We start from the raw sequence: 19,867 nt of genomic DNA, 5'->3' as shown, positions 1-19,867 counted from the left end.
GTAAAAGTGCCCACTAATTATAAACTGAAATAATCAGCCAGAAAGAAACAATCAGAAAGCTGAGATGAAAAGTGAGTTGGGATAGGAGCTGAGACTGCTCTGTATTAGATAGGCAAGGAAGGCTTAGCTGAACCAAACCCTGAAGAAGGAAGAATACACCAGGCAGAAGTAACAGGTGTAAAAGCCCTGAATCAAAATCTGCTTTGGGATATGTGAGGAAGCCACGGGAAGCCCATGGGACTGGAACATAGAGGGCAAGGGGGAGCGGGGCAAGAAACAAAGTCAGGAGGTAGGAGAGGAGGCAAAAGCCTGATTCTGCAGAGCTATGGATAAGCTGCTTTGGACATCTGAAATCTCTGACATCTATCCGTCGCTCAGTGGTATGCACTCTTTTGTGACCCCATGCACTGTAGCCCACCAGGCTGCTCTGTCGGTGGAATTCTCCAGGCAAGAATACTGGAAAAGTTGCCATTTTCTTCTCCAGGGGATCTTTCTGACCCAAAGATTGAACCTGGGTCTCCTGCACTTCAGGCAGATTCCTTACCATCTGAGCCACCATAGTATTCAATGTTTTGAGGGCCAGAGGCAGTCAGATCCACTGTCATGTGAGGAAGGAATGTCTCATGTACAAATTTTTTTTTTCCTGGCCATGCTGCATGTGGGATCTTAATTCCCCAACCAGTTATCAAATCCACACTCGTGCACTGGAATCGTGGAGTGTTAATCACTGAACTATCGGGGAAGTCCCTCATGTACACCTTTAAAAGACTCCTGGTGGGAATTCCCTGGAGGTCCAGTGGTTAGGACTCCATCCAGGCTCTTAAACTGCCAAGGGCTGGGGTTCGATCCCTGGTCAGGGAAATAAGATCCCACATGCTACAAGGCAGGGGAAAGGTCAGGAAAGTCAAGGGTGGAAATGGGTCCAGTATCAGTAACATGAGAGGTGATGGCAGCCCAGAGTAGGAAGGAGAGAAGTTGTGAGCCCTGCGCAGTATTTTGGGGATAGAGCCAACGAGGTAGAGCTGGACACCAGAAATGCTGGAGCGAGGAGGACACAGAGAGGAGTATCAAATGTGGGCGGAAAGGGAGCAGCTACTGGGAGAGCTGGTGGGGGGCGGGCCGACTTGACATCCATCTGACGAGGGAGCCTAGGATGCAGGAGTCTGGAACCCTCGAGTTGCAGCCGATTGTGAGCGAGAAAGCACTGGGAGTCCAAAAAGAGTTGCTGCCCGCAGCCTGACTAGCAGGCAAGACGCTGGCGGGTGGGGACCCAGCGCGGGTCGGAGGGGGGGGGCGGGGGGGGGCGGGGGCGGGGCCCAGGTAGCACTGCGCAGGCGCCGAGCTTACCGTTTCCATGGCGGCGAGGACTCACGCGCAGCAACCGCTCCGCAACCGTAGGGTCCCAGACTTCGGCCCCGCGGGAGACCGTGGTCCCCGAGCGTGTCAGCATCGCCACCCCAGAGCCAGCTGCTGCCCGTGGAGAGCCAGACCCCACCTTCACGCTCTCACGCCTCGGAGACATGGGCGACCTGGAGCTGCTGCTGCCGGGCGAGGCTGACGTGCTAGTACGGGGACTGCGCAGCTTCCAGCTGCGCGATATGGGCTCCAGAGGGTGAGGCCGCTGAATACAGGGTCAGGTGGCGTCATGGGGTCAGAGTCCTTGAGTTGGGGGAGTGTGGGCCAGAGTCCTTTGGGGGGAGGGTTTGCCCAGCGTGGAGGGGCCCATAAGGTGGGGAGGAAAAGCTCTCTGAGATAGGGTTATATGGTCCTGAGCCACCTTGGACCCCTCAGAATCGGGTTAGGCTTCAATAGCACCCAGCCCCGACCCCCGCTCTTACTGCACAGATGTGCACCCACATGCACATACAACCCGGGGCAGGTGGAACCAGCAGCATGAGAACCTGGAGAAACTGAACATGCAGGCCATCCTCGACGCCACGGCCAGCCAGGGCGAGCCCATCCAGGAGCTGCTGGTCACCCATGGGAAGGTACGCTGGAGTCACAGGCAGGGTTCCTGCCTTTTCACCGCTCCACACCCCACCACCACTCTACCCTCTCAGAAACTGGGTGCCTACACTTCCCTCTGACTGGCACCTCGGTCCTCCCCAAAGGAGAAAGAAGAGTGTGTTACACATTTGATTTAGCACCCCTATGGGACAGGACCCTGGCATGCCTGGTGGGGAGCAGGGTGCAAGTTGATTAGGGAGATAGTCCTGGATCCTAGGACAACCTAGGCTGTAGGGGGAGGGCCCAGGTTCTAAAGGCATTCCTGACTAGCCTGTCAGGCTAGAGAGGGGCCCCCAGTGAAGTGGGGCGGAACTTTGGCATAGAAGGGGGCAACCTCCCCAACACGAGAGAGGGAGTTAGAAACCAGGAGTTGGCTTGACTGGGATGTGAGCCAGGAGGTGGCACCAGTAGATGACGTGAATCATCACTGACCAAAGGGTTCCTCTACAAGGGAAAAGTGGAGCCCCCTACTGGTGGGGTGGGGTAGGAATAGGGCACTGTGAAGGGGCCGGAGAAAAGTGAGGCCAAGGCACATAAAAGCCTCCGAAGATCAGAGAACAAGGACAAGAGAGGGCATGAGCAGGAGGCATGAGCAGGAGGCTTGCCTGAGGGTGCACTTGGATGGGGGAGTGGGGGCAAGGGCTCAAGTGCAGAGGGAGCATGGCAGCCTGGGGACAAGGCAAGGACCAATCCATATGAAGCCTGGGGGATGGAGACCCTCCCAGAGGTGTTGGAGGCAGCTGGAAATGAAGGTTCAAGGTGCAGGAGAGAGGTTTGGGAAGGAATTCATGGGGCATAGGAGAGCCTAAGGGTCCTCGGGAGTTTGGAGGGCTGAACTGGGTTGACCTGTTAGCAGGCCAAGACAGGCCCATCTCACCCCTTGTCCGCTGCCCTCCCCCTCAAAGATCCCGACGCTGGTGGAAGAGCTGATTGCAGTGGAGATGTGGAAGCAGAAGGTCTTCCCTGTGCTGTGCAAGCTGGAGGACTTCAAGCCCCAGAACACGTTTCCCATATACATGGTGGTAAGCTGGGCCGTCGGTGCATACCCCCAGCTGCCCCTTCAGAGGGCCCTGAACTAGAGAGGGTGGCTGGTAGCCTGTATCCTGCTCTCAGCAGCTCCAGGCCCTATCCTCCTCTTTATGTGACAGTTACACCACGAGGCCTCCATCGTCAACCTCCTGGAGACAGTGTTCTTCCACAAGGTGAGGCAGCCGCCTTGCCCATTGGCTACTGCCCTCAGCGAGAGTCTGGCAGTGAGGAGGGGTTGTGTCTGTGTGGGCAGAGCATCAGAGCCAGGTCGTTTCCCCCCCTCCTGCCCTTCAGGAGGTGTGCGAGTCAGCAGAGGACACCGTCTTGGACCTGGTGGACTACTGCCACCGCAAACTGACTCTCCTGGCGGCCCAGAGTGGCCGTGGTGCCCCCCCTGAGGAGGAGTCCCAGTACAGCAGCCCCATGCAGGTGGGCTGGAAGTTCCCTGGGGTTGGCAAGGGCTAGACCCTGGTCCCCCTTAGCTTGAACACCATGTGCCCCACCCTACCCCCCACCTCAGGAGCTGCAGAAGCAGGCAGAGCTGATGGAATTTGAGATCGCACTGAAGGCCCTCTCAGTGCTTCGCTACATCACAGACTGTGTGGATAGGTGGGCAACCCAGTCAGGCCTGGGGCCTGCAGTGGAGGGCTGGGAGCCTGGGCCTGTCACCTCCACTCACCTCCCCATCCCCATCCTAGCCTTTCCCTGAGCACCTTGAGCCGCATGCTCAGCACCCACAACCTGCCCTGTCTCCTGGTGGAATTACTGGAGCACAGTCCCTGGAGCCGGCGGGAAGGAGGTAAGGTCCTCCTCCACCCGCCTAAGCCCCAGTTCACTGCTTCCAAGACATCTTCAGGATTGATGGAGTGGGCCACTTGCAGTCAGGTAAACTTTGCCCCCTTGCCCAAAGAGAATACCAGGATGTTTCACCCACAGTGGGCCTAGACCTGGACTCTGTTTCAGGCAAGGCCTGTGTGCCCACTACTGAGGAGTCACGCGGCTCTGAAGTGAGCCCCACCCCAGTGTGGGTGTGTCCTGTGGCCCATGCAGCTCGGTTATTCAAAGAGCACGCAATGCCTGCACCCCATATGTTGGTTCCTGTTCCCAGGCAAGCTGCAGCAATTTGAGAGTGGCCGTTGGCATACAGTAACCCCCTCGGAGCAGCAAAAACTGAGCAAGTTGGATGGGCAGGTGTGGATCGCCCTATACAACCTGCTGTTAAGCCCTGAGGCCCGGGCCCGCTACTGCCTCACAAGCTTTGCCAAAGGACAGCTACTCAAGGTAGGGAACTCCTCCTACCTGAGTGTCCACAGCCCCTGCCCTAGGTCACCCTTGATGTTTATTTTTGCCCGCCCACCTCAGCCGCAGCCCTGTCTCCACACCTTGGGCCTCAGGTGATAACAGCAGCTAGTGGGACCTGGGTCCCACTGGCACCCTCAGCCCAGCCCAGCCCAGCCCAGGCCCTGTCTGTTCCTCCACCCTCTGGTCAGCACCACCTCACACTGGCCTCCCCTGGACACCCTTGCAGCTTCGGGCCTTCCTCACAGACACACTGCTCGACCAGCTGCCCAACCTGTCAGACCTGCAGGGTTTCCTGGCTCACCTGGCCCTGACCGAAGCCCAGCCCCCTAAGAAGGACCTGGTGTTGGAACAGGTAGGCTCTTGGAAGTTAGTTGGTCAGGACCACTGCTCACTTGACCAGCTCCTCCTCCCTGCCACTCTCTGCTTCTCTTCCCCAGATCCCAGAAATCTGGGAGCGGCTAGAGAGAGAGAACAAAGGCAAGTGGCAGGCTATCGCCAAGCATCAGCTGCGGCATGTATTTAGCCCCTCGGAACAGGACCTGAGGCTGCAGGCGCGAAGGTGAGGCCTGCTAAGCCAGCAGAAGAGGAGAAGGGAGGCAGCGGCGTGGATGTGGGTGGGGTTGCCCCTGTCCCCCCACCCACAGGTCCAGCAAGTCCTTCCGGACCCTTTTTCCAGGTGGGCTGAGACCTACAGGCTGGATGTGCTCGAGGCAGTGGCTCCAGAGCGGCCCCGCTGTGCCTACTGCAGTGCAGAGGCCTCCAAGCGTTGCTCCCGGTGCCAGAATGAGTGGTATTGCTGCAGGTGAGGGCATCCTAGGACCTTGGACCCCCATTCCCATACCCCTCGGATCACTGCATCTTCACCGGCCCATTTGCCTGCAGGGAGTGCCAAGTCAAGCACTGGGAGAAGCATGGAAAGGCTTGTGTCCTGGCAGCCCAGGGGGACAGAGCCAAGTGAAGGCTGCAGCGGCTGAGGGCCAACCACCCGTGCCTACAACCCACACGAGTGTCCCCCCAAAACCTCTGGATCTCAATCTGGCCTCTGCAAGTGCCCCAGCCTCCCAGGTGGTGAGGATAGCAGGCGGGAAGAGCTGTTGACCCATCTCCTCCCATCTAAGCGCTCCCCACTTCCTGCTCTATCAGGCGCGAAGGCTTAGGGTGCAGCCTCCCCAAGCTGGGGCAGGAGGCCTGGGCGGGGGGCCGGGGGGGGGGACAAGGGCCGGATGTGGGGACCCTCTTCCTCTAGTACTGTAAAGTAAAGCTAGCTTCCACAAACACGCCTGTTTCCGCGTGGCCCCTTGAGGTCGTCGTGGTTGTTAAGAGGAGGGGAGTGGCTCGCGGGATGAAGGGAGGATAGGAAACCGAGGGCGGGGACTCTGAGAGAGCAGCCCCCAGCCGCACCCGCCGTCCCACTCCGCCTGCGGGCCGACACAGCGCGGGCGCCCAGGTTTCCATTGCGCGGCTCTCTTCTGCTCTCCCGCCGCTCTGCCTGAATCCTGGAGGCGGCGCCGAATCGGGGCCCGCCCCGCGGCCCCGCCCGCCCCGCGCTCGCTAGCGCCCAGAACCGGCCGGAGACCCGGCCCGACCGGGCCATGTCCGCTGAGCCTGAGCTCATTGAATTGCGGGAACTGGCACCCGAACGGTGCGCCGCCCCGGGGCGCACTCGGCTCGAGCGTGCCAATGCATTGCGCATCGCGCCGGGCACAGCTCGCAACGCCGCAAGGCAGCAGGTCCCGGGCCGGGGCCACCGCTTCCAGCCGGCGGGGCCCGCTACGCACACGTGGTGTGACCTGTGTGGCGACTTCATCTGGGGCGTCGTGCGCAAGGGTCTGCAGTGCGCGCGTGAGTAGCGGACCCAAGAGCTGGCGGGAGCGAAACGGGCAGCCAAGGGACAGCCCCGTCGCTGAGGGCCAAGTTGCGATGGAGGGGGTCAGGGGGGACAGTTCCCACGGACCAGGTCTGTTACCTTTGCCCCATAGCACAAGAGAGTGCGGGCTGATAGTTTATAACCTTGCCAAGCTCCACCTGCCTCTGAGACAGTTAGGCAAACGCGCTTCTCTGTAAACAAGGCACTACTTTCAAGTTTAACCAGTGCCTTGGCCCTTCTTGAGAAAGGCTTGTGCCTGTCAGTCTCTGGACTCACATTCTTACACTTACCCCTTTGGAAAGATTCACTTGCCAAGTCCCCCAGGAGAATCCCTGTGGTGAAGGGAACTTACCCACCTATGGGAGAAGGCCTGGAAATAGAAACTTGGGCACAGGGCTACAAGCAGGAGTTTTGAGTCTGTCTTTAGCAAATACCTATTGGAAGTTCAGTCAACCAGCTGCTAAAACATGAAACGCAACCACACGCCAGTTGGTGCTTCTGCCCTCCCAGAAATCACCAGCAAGCTGAGGTTGCTGTCTCACTGGCCATACACCATCTAGAAACACTTGGGATGCTTTTATAGCCCTCCAAACCTCTACCCTTGGGTCTTACTGCAGACCTGTTGAATCAGTCAGGTCACTGAGAGTGTACCAGCGATTTTTAAAAACAGGTCATTCTAATGTGTAGCCTGGGTTGAGAATCACTGCTCTGGCCCATTTAGGAACTTAGGGAAGATGTCCCAAGCCTGTGTGTGATGGAGACCCTCTCATCTAGTACAGGAGTTTGTCTTTATTCAGCTAGGACGAGTATGGGACTTGTGGCAGCATACAAAAAGCATGAACAAGGGCTGGGAAGATAGCAGTGTTCCCAAGGAGAAATAAAGTGGCCATGGGAATGAAAAACAGGACAATTTGGGTGTGTGTCAGAAGCAGAAACAAGAGAGGCATCAAGGATGAGTTGGGGTGGTTTGGTCTGGTTTTTGTTTTTTGCTGAGTTGAACTCTGGCAAGGGCAAGGGTGAGGAGAAGTGAAGAATTAAAAGGAGTAGGAAAGTGAGTTAAATGTTGGCCATGTCTGGTTGAAGTGTTTATTGGACAGCCAAATGAAGATACTGACACACAGAATTTGATCTCAAGTAGGTCAGATGGAAGCGTTGGATCTAATGTAAGTCAGTGTACACACAGAAGAAAAGCGATCAGGACTGGGCCTCGGACACTCCACCATTAGATCTGGAAGCTGAAACAGAACTGAAGCCCCCTGAACAGGGGTTACAGTGAGGTGGGAGGAAAACCGCGGTAGTGAGGGCCCCCGGGGAATCCGGAGAGCAAGCATCAGACGATGCTGAAGAGGTGAAGGGACCACCGCATTCCGCGGTTCGGTCTCTGAGTTTCCTGGAGGGAGGGGAGCAAGACTGGAATGGGTAGAGGATAAAGGCGAGGAATTAAGTAAGAGACCAGTGTTGGTAAGTTTTGAGTGTAAGGGGAATAGAGAAGAATGACACGAAGAGGCACTGAGTTAAAAGTTTTTTTGTTTCCCCCTCCAGTAAATGGGAGGAGGGAGGGACGCTGATAATGAGGAAGGGGAAGTTCTGCCCTAGGCGCTAGAAATCCAACTGTTGAGCAGGCCTGGATCCCTAACAGCATGAAGTCTTCCCTGCCAGTTTCCAGGCGCGGGGCGAGGGGGGTGGGGGGGGTGGGGGAGAGGGGGGGAGGCTCCGCGGCAGGGGAGACTCTAAAATCTGAGTGGCAGTGGGTGTTAACGGGGACTGAGATAAGGCCAGTCATGGAGAACACGACGAGCAACGGCCTTCATCCCGGGGCTTCGCTTCTGTCCCCGGGACGCTCCTCCGAGCTGGTGCTGGGGTTCCTCCACCTTATGGCCAGGCCTCTCTGCAGATTGCAAGTTCACCTGCCACTACCGCTGCCGCGCGCTCGTCTCCCTAGACTGCTGCGGGCCCCGGGACCTGGGCTGGGAACCGGCGCTGGAGCGGGACACGAATGTGGTGAGCGCGGGACCGGGGAGCTTACGGGCAACGCAGGGATGCGTGGACGAGCGGGCCACATTGGAGGCGTTCCCTAGGGCCGCCCGGCGCTACGCGCAATAAACGTTTTGATAGCCGACTTCCCGGAGGCAGAGAGTGGCTAATTCTGCGCGCGGGCTCCAAGGGGCGCCGGGGGGTGCTGACTCGGCCCTAATCGCCCGGAGCCGCCCAGACTGCGCGCAAGTGCAACTTCCGCACCTTCCCGCAGCTGCATCCGGCCTCGAGGCCACGCTGGTGCACACGCGCACAAGCCCCATAGTGTCCCTTGGGAGGCGGGGCCTGCGAGACGGCGCTGAACTGAGCTGCTCCAGGGCTGAGATCATTCTTGGAGGCGAGGCGTGTGTGACCCCGCCCTTCGACATCCCTCCTCCAATGAGAAGACAGCTAGGTCTTGGCTGTCTACGTTTCAGTGTTAACGGTTGCGGCTCGGACACTGGTTCCGGCGCACGCACACTCATATACGGGCGCGCACGCGCACACGCGTTTGGGGCGGTGGTGGGAGTCTACCGGTGCACCGGAGCTGGCGGGCTGGCGGGCGCGGCGATGGGTGAGGCGGACGCGGGAACGCCTTCCTTCGAGATGACTTGGAACAGCACGACAAGCAGTGGCTACTGCAGCCAGGAGGACTCGGACTCAGAGCTCGAGCAGTACTTCACTGCGCGTACCTCGCTGGCGCGCAGGCCGCGTCGGGACCAGGTGGGGACCGGAGGTTGAGGGAGGCGGGCGGGGGCGATCTCTGGGATCCCGCCCCTCCACGGTACGTTGCAGTCTCGAGAGTTTGTGGGCCGCTCCGCCCTCCTGTCAGCGTGGATCTCGAATCGGACCGGGGCCAGCCCTCGGAACCGTGTGTCGGGCTTTCAGCACATCGGTACTGGGTGCTGAGCCCTTGCTGTTTCTGTCACAGACCGGTTGAACCAGGGGAAGCAGCTGAGTGGCTTGGGGTAGACCAGGGACAGGCATTATCCACCCCTTACTAAGGCTGACTGTGCAGTCTAGACTAGCACCTCGATTTCCGCGTGTGGGCGCTCCCACCCCTGCTCTGGGGGACCTGGAGGAAGTGGATGGGGAGGAGTCCTCCCCGGGAATTGAGAAGTGTGTTTAGGAGAGAGGCAAAGGAAGGTCCAGGCCCCTCCATTTCCACTCCTGGATGGAGCTAGCTTGGTCCCCACCTCTTGCCGGTCCCGGCCTGTCACCAGCTGCTGGAATGTGGAAGATTCTCAGTCTCCCCTCCTCTTCGGTGGACCAGGAGTACTCGCTTGGGCAGCATATATAGAAAAAAAATCAGAGCAGACCAGGGGATCTGGGAATGGCCGGGAAGGAAGCCTTGTTTTGGACTGTCAGCATTCAGGAGCACTTTACCCACGAAAGGTGGGAAAGGCTAGATTGTAAAATGCCCTGAGAGGGATCAAGAGATAGGGGTTACTAATTTGGGACTATAAGGTATGGTACTGGAGCAGCTGTGCCTCTGAGAGCCTCCCAGATGTCCCCATTATCAGAGACCTCTGTGCTGTGTACCATGTGTGATCATCAGGCTCAGAGCTGGTACACTTCAGCAGAGCAGGAAAGAGAGATGGGGACCATGAAGTGAAGTTCAGTATACCTGGCAGCAGTGGGGCAGAATTCCTTACATGAGCCAAGAGAAAGGAGTTATGGGTGATTATTTAGGTGAAAATTCTATACCTTGAAAGGTCAGTCCAGAGTGTGGGTACAAGGTTTGAGGGTGGATCCCTGGGAATGTCCCTGTCCCTGTGTCACTCAGGCCTGAGCCATTTTCCATCGTGGAAAGGTGAGAAAAACCACAAGACACTAACCAATTGAAAAGCAGGCTGTGGAGTCCCAAGATACATACATATCTTGTATGTAAGATATGTATATCTATGGCTGATTCATGTTGATCTATGGCAGAAACCAACATGATATTATAAAGCAATTATCCTTCAGTTAAAAATAAGTTAGAAAAAAAAAAAACCATCAGTCACTCTGGACAGTGGCAGAGTAGAGGTTGAGTGGCTAGAGTGCAGCAGAAGGGAAATTCCAAGGTCCTGTTGTATGTCCCTCTGGGACAAACTTGTGGAATTCTCCTCCAGCAGTCAGTTTTAGAAAATGGAAAATGAAACTTTCTTCTCTAGAATCCTGGCAGGACAGTGCAGTACCTCCAGTCCCAAGTCCTTGAGGGAGGTTCACCTGGAGAAGGGAAGGGGCTGGAACTGAGGTCACTGCATTCCAGTCTGGGGCTCTTGGACAACCCAGGGAGGGAAGAGGGAGGACCCAGGGTAGAGCTCAGAGCCATCATAAGGAAGGGGAATAAGTGAGTAGCATCCCTTTGATCACCCTGTTCTGTAAACAGAATTCTCTTCCTTCTTGCCCTGGCACTAGATTCTGCTCAGCTTTCCTCTTGCCCCTAGCACCTCTTCCATCCTGACACTCCTTTCTGCTGGGGCATGCCTTGTCCAAAATCCTCTCCTTGGATGGAACAAACACATCCGTCCTTTATTCCCAGCCCCTCTAGCCATCATTTTATCCCCCCCACATCCCTCATTTTCCAGGATCCAGATGATTTGTTCTTACCAGTCCTACAAGATTTCCAACCGTCTCCAACAAGGTTTCTGCTAGAGTTTTTCACTTCTCAATGCTCTTTTCTATCTACGAGACTTAGAAGCTTGGGGAAGCAAATAGGCTTTGGTTCCCACCCCTCCTCCAGAGCCTCAGTCCTCAGTGTCAACAGCTTGCTGACAGCTGAACAGCTGCAGGTAGTAGATGAAGAGGATATTGCTAAAAGGCTGTGAACTCTACCCTACCCCTCATTTGTCCTTCCTATTGTTCACATGAGATGGTGTAAGCTTGAAAGTGAAAGCATTAGACCGAGGCAAGAATGCTGGAGTGGGTAGCCATTTCCTTCTCCAGAGGATCTTCCCCACCCAGGGATCGAACCCAGGTCTCCTGTATTGCAGGCAGATTCTTTACCATCTGAGCTATCAGATGGTTTAAGCTTAGGGGGCTCCAAAGGAGTAGTCAGGAAGAAGTCTGGCTGTCCTGGCTCAAAGCTGAGCGCAAGATTAAGGTTATTCTGCAGAAGACCTTCTAATGGGAACTTCTCTGGGACAGCGCATTGGTCAGTGATGATCTCAGCTGAGTTTGTGACACTCCCATTCCTACTAGGGCCTGTCTGATGGCAACAGGAAGTAAGGCTGATGCAATGAAACAAGGGAGTTTGGCTGAAGCCCTGGCCCATACGCCACCCTTCTGACAAGAATCCAGTCCCTGGAGGAACAAGGGGAAGGGCTGAGTGGTGCAGCTAAAATCTTTGGGCTGAACCCTCTAGACAGCAGGGAGGAGGTGCATAAGCTTCCCTGTTTGGCACTTGTGGGACAGGCTCTACTAGAAGGCTGCCCATGTCCACCTCTGGCAGATTGGAGCCTGGCCTGAAGCTGCCTTTTGTGCAACTTGGGTCAAGATCAAATGACATGTCATCGTGGTTTTCACACTGTGTCTGAGACATGTAGGCCTGGCCCAAATCCCCCACCAAGAAGTGTTAAGGTTGTAGCCGTTGCCCCTCTCCTCCTGCCCCCTGGTGGCTGGTCTCCTGGTATGCACCAATGCCTGTACCTCTCCCCCTGCAGTGAGTCATGGTCAAGGCAGAGAGGCAAAGTGAACTGCCTTCTCCAGGAGACACCTTGGCCCCACCCAACTAGGGTGCTGAGATCACGCTGTTCCTTCTCAGAGTCCCTGATCTTATCCTGGCCTTGATTTCAAGGTGTCCTTAGAACCTTACCCAGGGCTGAGGAGGCTCCAGGCCAGCAGCAGAGAAGCCAAATGATTCTGCCTTGGCTGTCTCCAAAGAATGCAGAACCAGGAGCTGTGCTGGTTTCCTTTCATCAGGCCATGACCTGTGTTGTCAGTTTCCAAAGGCTGCCCACAGGCCATTTTACAGAGTGGTCCACCAGGAGTTTATCGTCTTGCCTGTGACATGCACTGCAGAGGAATGGGTTCTGTGAGGGCCCTCTCTCCATGCCTGCCCATCTTTCAGGACGAGCCTGTGGAGTGGGAGACACCTGACCTTTCTCAAGCTGAGATCGAGCAGAAGATCAAGGAGTACAATGGCCAGATCAACAGCAACTTGTTCATGAGCCTGGTGAGTTGACAGCCTGTTCTGGAGAGAGACAGGAACCCAGCCACAGGCCTGATGCCCAGAAGGTCAGAGTTGAGGTATTCTTGGGAAGGCCAGAGCAGTGATTTATTCACAACCACCCTAGCCCCAAGTGGACTGGTAGTTTCCAGTCCTGTTCCATCTCACCTGGCACCTAATCACAGTTTGGTTTTTCCTCTTTAGAACAAGGATGGCTCCTACACAGGCTTCATCAAGGTTCAGCTGAAGCTGGTGCGCCCTGTCTCGGTTCCCTCCAGCAAGAAGCCACCCTCCCTGCAGGATGCCCGGCGAGGCCCAGGGCGGGGCACAGCTGTGAAACGCCGCACCTCCTTCTACCTGCCCAAGGATGCTGTCAAGCACCTGCACGTGTTGTCACGCACACGGGCACGTGAGGTCATCGAGGCCCTGTTGCGCAAATTCCTGGTGGTGGATGACCCTCGCAAGTTTGCACTCTTTGAGCGGGCTGAGCGCCATGGCCAAGGTGGGCTTCCCACCCCATCCCACCATGTGTGAGGGTATATACACATGCAGGAGCATGTGCTCCTGTGCATGCAGGAGCTGAGGGGCCTGTGCCTGGCTCTAATTAAACCCTCCCTTCCCTCTGCCTGGCCCACAGTGTACCTCCGGAAGCTGTCCGATGACGAGCAGCCCCTACGCCTCCGGCTCCTTGCAGGGCCCAGTGAGAAGGCCCTAAGCTTTGTACTGAAGGAGAATGACTCTGGGGAGGTGAATGTGAGTAACAGCTCTCCTTAGTTTCTTGGGTGTGACTGGGCAGGACTGGAGGGTTGCAGCTACCGTAAGACTTCAAGGAGCAACAGGGCTGCGGACAAGCCCTGCAAAGCCTCTGCAGAAGTGTGTGAGCCTTGCTGCTAAAGTGGGGGTTTCCAGGAAATTCATGCCAAGGTCTAGGGCTTGTCTCAGGAAACCAGGAAGAACTATCTTGATGCACTGCTCTTTCCTGTTGTGGGAAGTCCTCAGGAGAGGCAGGAGTCCATCTGATGGTGTGGTGATCTCAGGCCAGGTCAGAGCCACACAGATAGGCACAGGACAACGTGGAGGTGCCCGTCTTTAGGCATTAGAACTTTTTACCAGGAAGCTCTCCAGCTCCCCGGTAGTGCCTCTGCAGAGTGAGATTAAACTCAGAGAAAGGAGGCATGACCTGTCCACAGGTAGCTAAGGAACACTGGTTTGGTTGCCTGTCTGTGAGATCACTGCCCTACTCTGTGGGAACAATCTTCTCTATATATTGTTGTTGGGAATCTTAACACAGACAGTGCAGGCAAGAACCTGACACTGGAAAGCACCATCCTAGCTGCATAATCGTGATAAAGTCATCTTCTTTTGGGAGAGCCTGCCAGCTTGGTAGTGCCTGCTGTAGCTTGTGTCTCCCTTCTCCCCCTCCAGTGGGACGCTTTCAGCATGCCTGAGCTACACAACTTTCTGCGCATCCTGCAGCGGGAGGAAGAGGAACACCTCCGCCAGATCCTGCAGAAGTACTCCTATTGTCGCCAGAAGATCCAGGAAGCCCTGCACGCCTGCCCCCTGGGGTGACCTCTTGTACCCTGGGGTGGAAGGAGGAGAGTAGGCAGCGCCAAGGGCGTGCCGTGTGAGTGTGCAAAGGCCCCTGTGGCCTGAGGAATGAGTGTGCATGGAGGCCCTCCTCTTGCTGGGGGAATGAGCCCAGAGAACAGCGAAGGAGCTGGCCCCCTGTGTCCACCAGTGGGTGGAGCAGAGCATGGCTCTTCACCCTTCTGCCTGTCGCGTACTGGGTCATGGTGGGCCAGGGTTGCCCTTGGAAGCTGCTCCAGGCTTGCAGCGTGGGTAGAGGAGACAGAAGTCTCTTTAAATTTGTCTCAGATATGAGAATCTTGGAGACCCTACAAACAGAATAGGGTCATTTGCAGGGATGAGGGCCCTTGTCTGTGCAGAATGGTTGTGTGATTTGGGTCTTGGATGGGGGAGGGGGGTGTCTCAGGATAGCCCTATCAGAACCAAGGGTGAGTGTTCAAGATAAGATAGGCATCAAGGACGAGTCTAGGGTTCCCTCTCCAGCACCCTCTGACTCCTCACACACCTTCAGGTCAGGGAGTGCTGGCTAAGGGTGCAGCAGTAGTGCCTCTGCCTCCTCCAAGGAGGATGTCCCTGGGCCAGGCTCTCTGTGAATGTGGGCACTGGCCCACATGTCTGTGCCTTGTTTGCCGGTCAAAGCCAGGGTCTTTCCCTTGGGTATTTTTGATGATGTATGCGAATGTATGTACTATTTTGTGGCCTCAGCTGAATGCCTCCTGTGGGGAAAGGGGTGGGGGTGATAGTCATCAGGGCCTGGGGTCTGAGAGAATTGGCTAAATAAAGATTTAAGAATTCTCCTGCTTTTGGATTCTTTATTATGGGCCCTCATCTGTAACTGCCCCACATGCCAGTGGCTGCCAAGATTGATGGACAGGCTCACAGTAACTATGGGACAAATCTGTGAAGGATGTGGTATATGGATATGTACTCAGTCATCACTCAAACCCTGTGGCTAAGGTTGTAGTGGGGGTAAGAACATCAACTGCCAGAGCTTAGAGAAACCACACACTCCATGCTGTGGAAGGCGCTTCACCAAATATTGAGATCCTATTGTGGACCAGACACTGGTCATGGTACCAAAGGTACAGATGTTAATGTCCACAAACCTTCATAAAGCAAGGCTTCTGGTGGGTTTGGAAAGAACACTGAATTTGAAGTTCTTTGGCCCTGAATGTAGATATACAACCATTGGCCAATTCCTTAATTTTATTTAGGTTCAGTTTCTCCTCCACATGCCACAATTGGGGATGGCAAAAAAGGTATGGGGATAGAAGCCAGATGGGCACTGACCAGTCTGGCCTGGAGTCAGGCCCTAAAGTGCTGGTTTGGGGGAGGTACCCGGTGGTTGGGCAGGTCCGCTGAGCCTGACTCTAGGGGTCGGGGTCATAAGAGCCGCCATACAAGCTAAAGAAAGCAGGCGGAGGACATCCACCGCTTTCCCTGGTGGGAGCAGCCCGAGCTGGAGAAAGCATGGCCTGCTGGGAGCTGACGTCTTGCGGTGCATGCTGGGGTACTAGCATCTGAGGGCGGCTGTTGGTCCCGCCCCGCGGACCGACGAGAGAAGCAGCCAATCAGAGGGGGCAGCATGCGGCTCATTCGGAAGCGGAAGTGAGGTTTCCGTGGAGACAGCGGAGCCTGCGGAAGGCGGCGGCCGCGGCTGCGGCGGCGGCGGCGGCGGCGGCATCTGCGAGCCAAGGCCCAGGCAGGGTATGGTGGCGCCGACGGCCTTGTAAGAGCGAAGTTACCGCGGGGCCCGCCATGCGCCGGCGGCCCTGACATGGGCGCCAGCGGCTCCAAAGCTCGGGGCCTGTGGCCCTTCACCTCGGCTGCGGGGGGCGGCGGCCCAGAGGCGGCGGTCGCTGAGCAAGCTTTGGTGCGACCGCGAGGCCGAGTCGTGCCCCCCTTCGTATTCACGCGCCGCGGGTAAGGGCGCGGGGTTCCGCCCCCGGGAGGACAGACGGGCGGCCGGGCGTCTCGCGACATGGGGCGCTCCCGCCGCTGTACCCCCTACACCCGAGTCTGGACGACTCCCATATTTCAGGTCCCCATAGGAACAAGGGGTGGGGAAAGCCGAACAGGCGGTTCCTGGTGGCCTGGCTGCTCTGAAGGTCTCCCTAGGAGAAGAGTGGGCCTGAGGCTTGTCTCTGGGCAGGTCCTCCGTACGATAAAGCTAAGATAGGGTCTCCCTGAGACTCCAGAACCTCTTCCTTTCATCCCTTCCATCCCAGCCTGCTAGCCGAAGGCTCCTATTCTCCCTCACCCTTAGTTCTCCCTAGAAGAGAATGACCCTCTGTTTTGTCTGTTTTCGTTCACCCCAGTGGTAGGGTTGGACCTCTCTGGGTAGTGGCTGGGAGAGTAGGACTGGGCCCTAGCGTTGAGGCAGGAACCTGGGGAAAAAGACCCTCACCCCAGGTATGTTTTCCCAGATCTGGGGGCACTGACCTCTCCCCTCCCCCAAGGGGCCCAGATAGGAGCACTAGATGGGCCTGGTTCTGATGGGCCCTGGGAACTGCTGCTCAAGTGTTGCTGGGATTTGGATGTAGAATCTAGGGGGACCCCAGTAATGGCAGTTTGGTTGCATCAGCCACCTGGACCGGGGAGGATTCAGCCTTTTTTCTTCAGGCTTCCTCCTAGCTCAGGCATCTGCTATCTCAGGCTTTGGCCTTGGGCCAGCAGTGTCTTCTGGAGTGAGACCAGCATGCCCAGGCCACCATCCTTCTCACTCTAGAAGTCCTGGGTGAAGGCAAGGGCCTGATGGAATGGCTACTCTTGCTGAACAAACCAGCATCGTTCTGGTATGGCCTCTCTTCTTAGGGTCTGACAGAGGAGCACTGGCCGCCATCCTACTCCCCACTTTCTAGTGGACCCCAGATCCTAAGCGAAAGATTGTCCAGACATATTAACCTCCCTTTCTCCCGCCAAGGTTGTTCTTCCCCACTGGGGGGAGGGCATACTTCCCTGTGGTCTGTGGCATTTGCCATGACTAGCGTGGGGCTCCAGCCCAGCCTGTTCCCCTCTCCCTCTGCACAGCTCCATGTTCTATGACGAGGATGGGGATCTGGCTCACGAATTCTATGAGGAGACAATCGTCACCAAGAACGGGCAGAAGCGGGCCAAGCTGAGGCGGGTGCATAAGAACCTGATTCCTCAGGTGAGGGGCTGGACAGTGGCCACAGAGCCTGTGTTGAATGTGTGGAGGCAGACCCAGATGGGGTCTGCTGTCGTGGTGGGGGCTCTTGGGGGAGGAACTGGGAGGAACAGGAAGGCTTCCTGGAATAGGGGCCCTGAGCCGGCCCTCACTAGCCTGTGTTTCCATGGCAGGGCACCGTGAAGCTGGATCCCCCCCGCATCCACGTGGATTTCCCTGTGATCCTCTATGAGGTGTGAGCCTGGGGGGTGGCAGGCATAAACACCCCCTGCCCCAGCAAGACACCCCCAGGCTCAAGGTGTGGCTTCCATTGAGGAACCTAGGCTGGGGCCACAACCGTGAATAAACTCCGCTGGCCTGGAACCTTCAGCTGTGAGCAGGGCAGTCCTACAGTGCTGGTTGGGTGTTGGTTTGTATGTGGACCAGAGATGGCTGGAAGCTGGTGAGGGCTCATGGCAGAGCTACCAGTCCTCCTTTCCCAGCAATCCCTACAAGGAGCATGGCAGGGCACATGCTGGTCAGGAATGCCTGGTTCCTGTGCCCTTGCCTGGCCTGCATTCTTCCAAGCTTGCCTAGGGCCCAGCCCTGCTAGAGGCTACAGCACTTTACAAGCAAGGTCTGCCTTTTTCCAGCCCCAGGGCAATGGGAGCTCTACAAAAGTGGGAACTTCCTTTCCCTCACTTCCTTTACCCTCTCGTTGGAGCATTTCAGCCGTTTGCTACCTCGATTCCTCCCGTGTTGGACAGAGGCTGGGGGCACAACAAGCCTGATTTTTCCTGCCTACCTGCCCATTTGTTCCCAGCCCCAGATGGATGGACAATTTGCTGGCTGTTAATAGGAGTAGGGACTGGTGTGGGAGGTTTCTCCCTCTACCCAGGGCTGGCCCGATCCCTCCTCACTGCAACTAGCTGTTCTCCCCGCTACAAGTTGAGAGGGCAGAGGATGGGGAGCAGGAAGGGCTCTGGATGCCTGTGCCCCATCCCACCTACTGTATCTAATCCCCCTTGCCCTTGCACATCCACCACCCTGTGGTAAGGCACAGCACCCTAGGGCTGGTGCCAGTAGCTCTGAGGAGCCCACCACCCCTTTTCCCTACAGTATACCCCTCCCTTCAGTATCAGTCAAGAGAAAAGTACTGGAGCCCCTGGATAGGGGCAGAAAGGAGAGAACAACCATCAATAGGAATACTTAAAATGTGAAAGCTTGTAAATAGTCTAGTCCATGATGTTGGGGCAGAGTCTGATTTCTACATAGAAATGACTTTTTTTTTTAATCCCTTACTGTGCAAACTCTGTGCTTTAAGCGTGTGAGAAATGGCTTGGGGAGGGTAGACCTCAATCTAGGAAGGCTGTTGTGTTATTTGTTCAATAAAATTATTTGTAGACCCTGCATACAAGACTGACATCCTCTGAGGCTGTGACACCCAGTGTCTGGACTACCACATGGGCATAGAAGGTAGACCTGGATCCAGGACTCTGGTCGCACTGATGTCTGGCAAGGTCCAGAGTGAGCCTGAGCCCAGCCTGCGGGCATCCCAGCTACAACCAGCAGGTGGCAGTGTATTCACACAGACCTCACTACAGGCCCACTCAGGATGGAGAGCCACTCCTGTATTAGGTTCAGTAAGTGGAGACCCTGGAATTGGAAGGCTCTGGGATACTTCAGTAGGGATTGGCTCCACCTGCCTGACCTGAGATGACAGTGTGACCTCAGATAGGTCTGGAACAGTTGTTCTGTCCCCAGCTGAGGCAGCTGACCCTATGTGAGGTCACAGCCTAAGCCCCATAGACCTTCTAGGGCCCAGCCTTAGGTGGACAGCAGCCAGGTGGGTGCCACTGCCCTTGACCTGCAAAACTGCAGCCCAAATCCACTTACCTCTCTCCTGGTGGGCACTACCAGGAGTATAGACTTGGGGCTTCTGTTCTAGCAGGTTAAACTCATTGACCCAGTACTTCCTCTCATCCTTTCTGCTCTTGCCTTCTCACCTGCCGCCTGCCCCCTTGAACATTTGGCCTACACTTCTCAGGTCGGGTTGTGAGGCCAGTTCTCTGCTAGGCCTAGCTTTTGGCCATCAGCCCAACTCCCTGTAAGGGAAGAGAGAGTTCAGGGACACAGGCTGCTGGGTCTGGGAAGTTGACCTACCTGTCTTTTGGAGGTTTAAACTGGTCAAGTCTGGAGCAAGATCACCCTCTGCAGTTTGGACTTGAAGTTTGCCTCTGGGTATCTTCCCATTTGCGCAGTAAGATGCCAGGCATAAGGCCCTATCACCCTTCACTGCCCCTCCTACTGACTGCCCCAGGGCCAGGGTTCTGCTGTGCTGGATGGCATCCGGTCATCACTGTCCCAGTGTGGGGAACTCCCTGTGCTGGGCCTGCCCTAGCTGACTCTGAAGCGGGAAACAATGGGGGTCACGGCTGTGCTTCCCCACTCCCTCCCACTGGGCTGTGTGCACTTCCTTCCTGCTGGCTGCCTGAGGAAATGTCCCTGCCCTGGAACAGTGGTCTGGCCTTTGTTTCCCCAGGGGCCCCTGCCCTTGGAGCTTCCGAGGCCTGTGTCCCTTACAGAGCCAGCATGGTGGTCCAGGGACACCATCCTCCCATGCCATGTCCTGGACTCCTTGGTCATCAGGGGTAGACTGTAGGATATGTGCCCACCTCCCCCACTCCACCAGGCTTACACAGCCTTCTATTAAGGGAGAGGCCCTAGGCATCAAAGGGGTGGGATGGTAGGTCCAGGGGGAGTAGGCCCAGGGTGATTT

General features: G+C 56.5%; 3 protein-coding genes across 4 annotated transcripts; all 3 read left to right on the top strand.

Annotated features, from left to right (window-relative positions):
- ZMYND10 (zinc finger MYND-type containing 10) lies at window positions 1–5,391 on the top strand. The gene is made up of 13 exons (XM_052643270.1): window positions 1–71; window positions 1,399–1,612; window positions 1,880–1,988; window positions 2,913–3,029; window positions 3,156–3,209; window positions 3,331–3,465; window positions 3,557–3,645; window positions 3,735–3,835; window positions 4,145–4,317; window positions 4,565–4,690; window positions 4,776–4,897; window positions 5,015–5,140; window positions 5,221–5,391. Exons 1-13 carry the CDS (start codon window positions 65–67, stop codon window positions 5,294–5,296), a joined length of 1,449 nt encoding a protein of 482 aa, XP_052499230.1. The 5' UTR covers window positions 1–64; the 3' UTR covers window positions 5,297–5,391.
- A 532-nt stretch (window positions 5,392–5,923) lies between these two features.
- On the top strand, window positions 5,924–14,729 carry RASSF1 (Ras association domain family member 1). 2 transcript variants are annotated; one of them, XM_052638467.1, is made up of 6 exons: window positions 5,924–6,180; window positions 8,100–8,206; window positions 12,273–12,377; window positions 12,576–12,873; window positions 13,009–13,124; window positions 13,797–14,729. In XM_052638467.1, the coding sequence occupies exons 1-6, from the start codon at window positions 5,931–5,933 to the stop codon at window positions 13,941–13,943; spliced, it is 1,023 nt and encodes a 340-aa protein (XP_052494427.1). In that variant the 5' UTR covers window positions 5,924–5,930; the 3' UTR covers window positions 13,944–14,729. The 2 variants fall into 2 exon arrangements, with proteins under 2 accessions (XP_052494427.1, XP_052494435.1); XM_052638475.1 differs by lacking the exons at window positions 5,924–6,180; window positions 8,100–8,206 and adding an exon at window positions 8,737–8,941.
- Window positions 14,730–15,591: 862 nt separating this feature from the next.
- On the top strand, window positions 15,592–18,499 carry TUSC2 (tumor suppressor 2, mitochondrial calcium regulator). The gene is made up of 3 exons (XM_052639432.1): window positions 15,592–15,884; window positions 16,992–17,112; window positions 17,283–18,499. Exons 1-3 carry the CDS (start codon window positions 15,739–15,741, stop codon window positions 17,346–17,348), a joined length of 333 nt encoding a protein of 110 aa, XP_052495392.1. The 5' UTR covers window positions 15,592–15,738; the 3' UTR covers window positions 17,349–18,499.
- The last annotated feature ends 1,368 nt before the right edge of the window (window positions 18,500–19,867 follow it).

This window comes from Budorcas taxicolor, chromosome 1 (genome assembly GCF_023091745.1).
Source record: "Budorcas taxicolor isolate Tak-1 chromosome 1, Takin1.1, whole genome shotgun sequence".
Classification (NCBI taxonomy): domain Eukaryota; kingdom Metazoa; phylum Chordata; class Mammalia; order Artiodactyla; family Bovidae; genus Budorcas; species Budorcas taxicolor.
The sequence above is the reverse complement of the archived record's forward strand: the minus strand, read 5'-3'. Positions and strand labels throughout refer to the sequence as shown.

Bases quoted from the DNA above. Each gene is read 5' to 3' on its own strand.
- RASSF1 (XM_052638467.1), top strand. From the start codon at position 5,931: ATGTCCGCTGAGCCTGAGCTCATTGAATTGCGGGAACTGGCACCCGAA. The intron at 6,181-8,099 runs GTGAGTAGCGGA...GCCTCTCTGCAG, and splicing joins CAAGGGTCTGCAGTGCGCGC to ATTGCAAGTTCACCTGCCAC. The intron at 8,207-12,272 runs GTGAGCGCGGGA...CCCATCTTTCAG, and splicing joins TGGAGCGGGACACGAATGTG to GACGAGCCTGTGGAGTGGGA.
- ZMYND10 (XM_052643270.1), top strand. The intron at 1,613-1,879 runs GTGAGGCCGCTG...AACCCGGGGCAG, and splicing joins CGCGATATGGGCTCCAGAGG to GTGGAACCAGCAGCATGAGA. The intron at 4,318-4,564 runs GTAGGGAACTCC...ACACCCTTGCAG, and splicing joins CCAAAGGACAGCTACTCAAG to CTTCGGGCCTTCCTCACAGA.
- TUSC2 (XM_052639432.1), top strand. From the start codon at position 15,739: ATGGGCGCCAGCGGCTCCAAAGCTCGGGGCCTGTGGCCCTTCACCTCG. The intron at 15,885-16,991 runs GTAAGGGCGCGG...CCCTCTGCACAG, and splicing joins TTCGTATTCACGCGCCGCGG to CTCCATGTTCTATGACGAGG. The intron at 17,113-17,282 runs GTGAGGGGCTGG...TTTCCATGGCAG, and splicing joins ATAAGAACCTGATTCCTCAG to GGCACCGTGAAGCTGGATCC.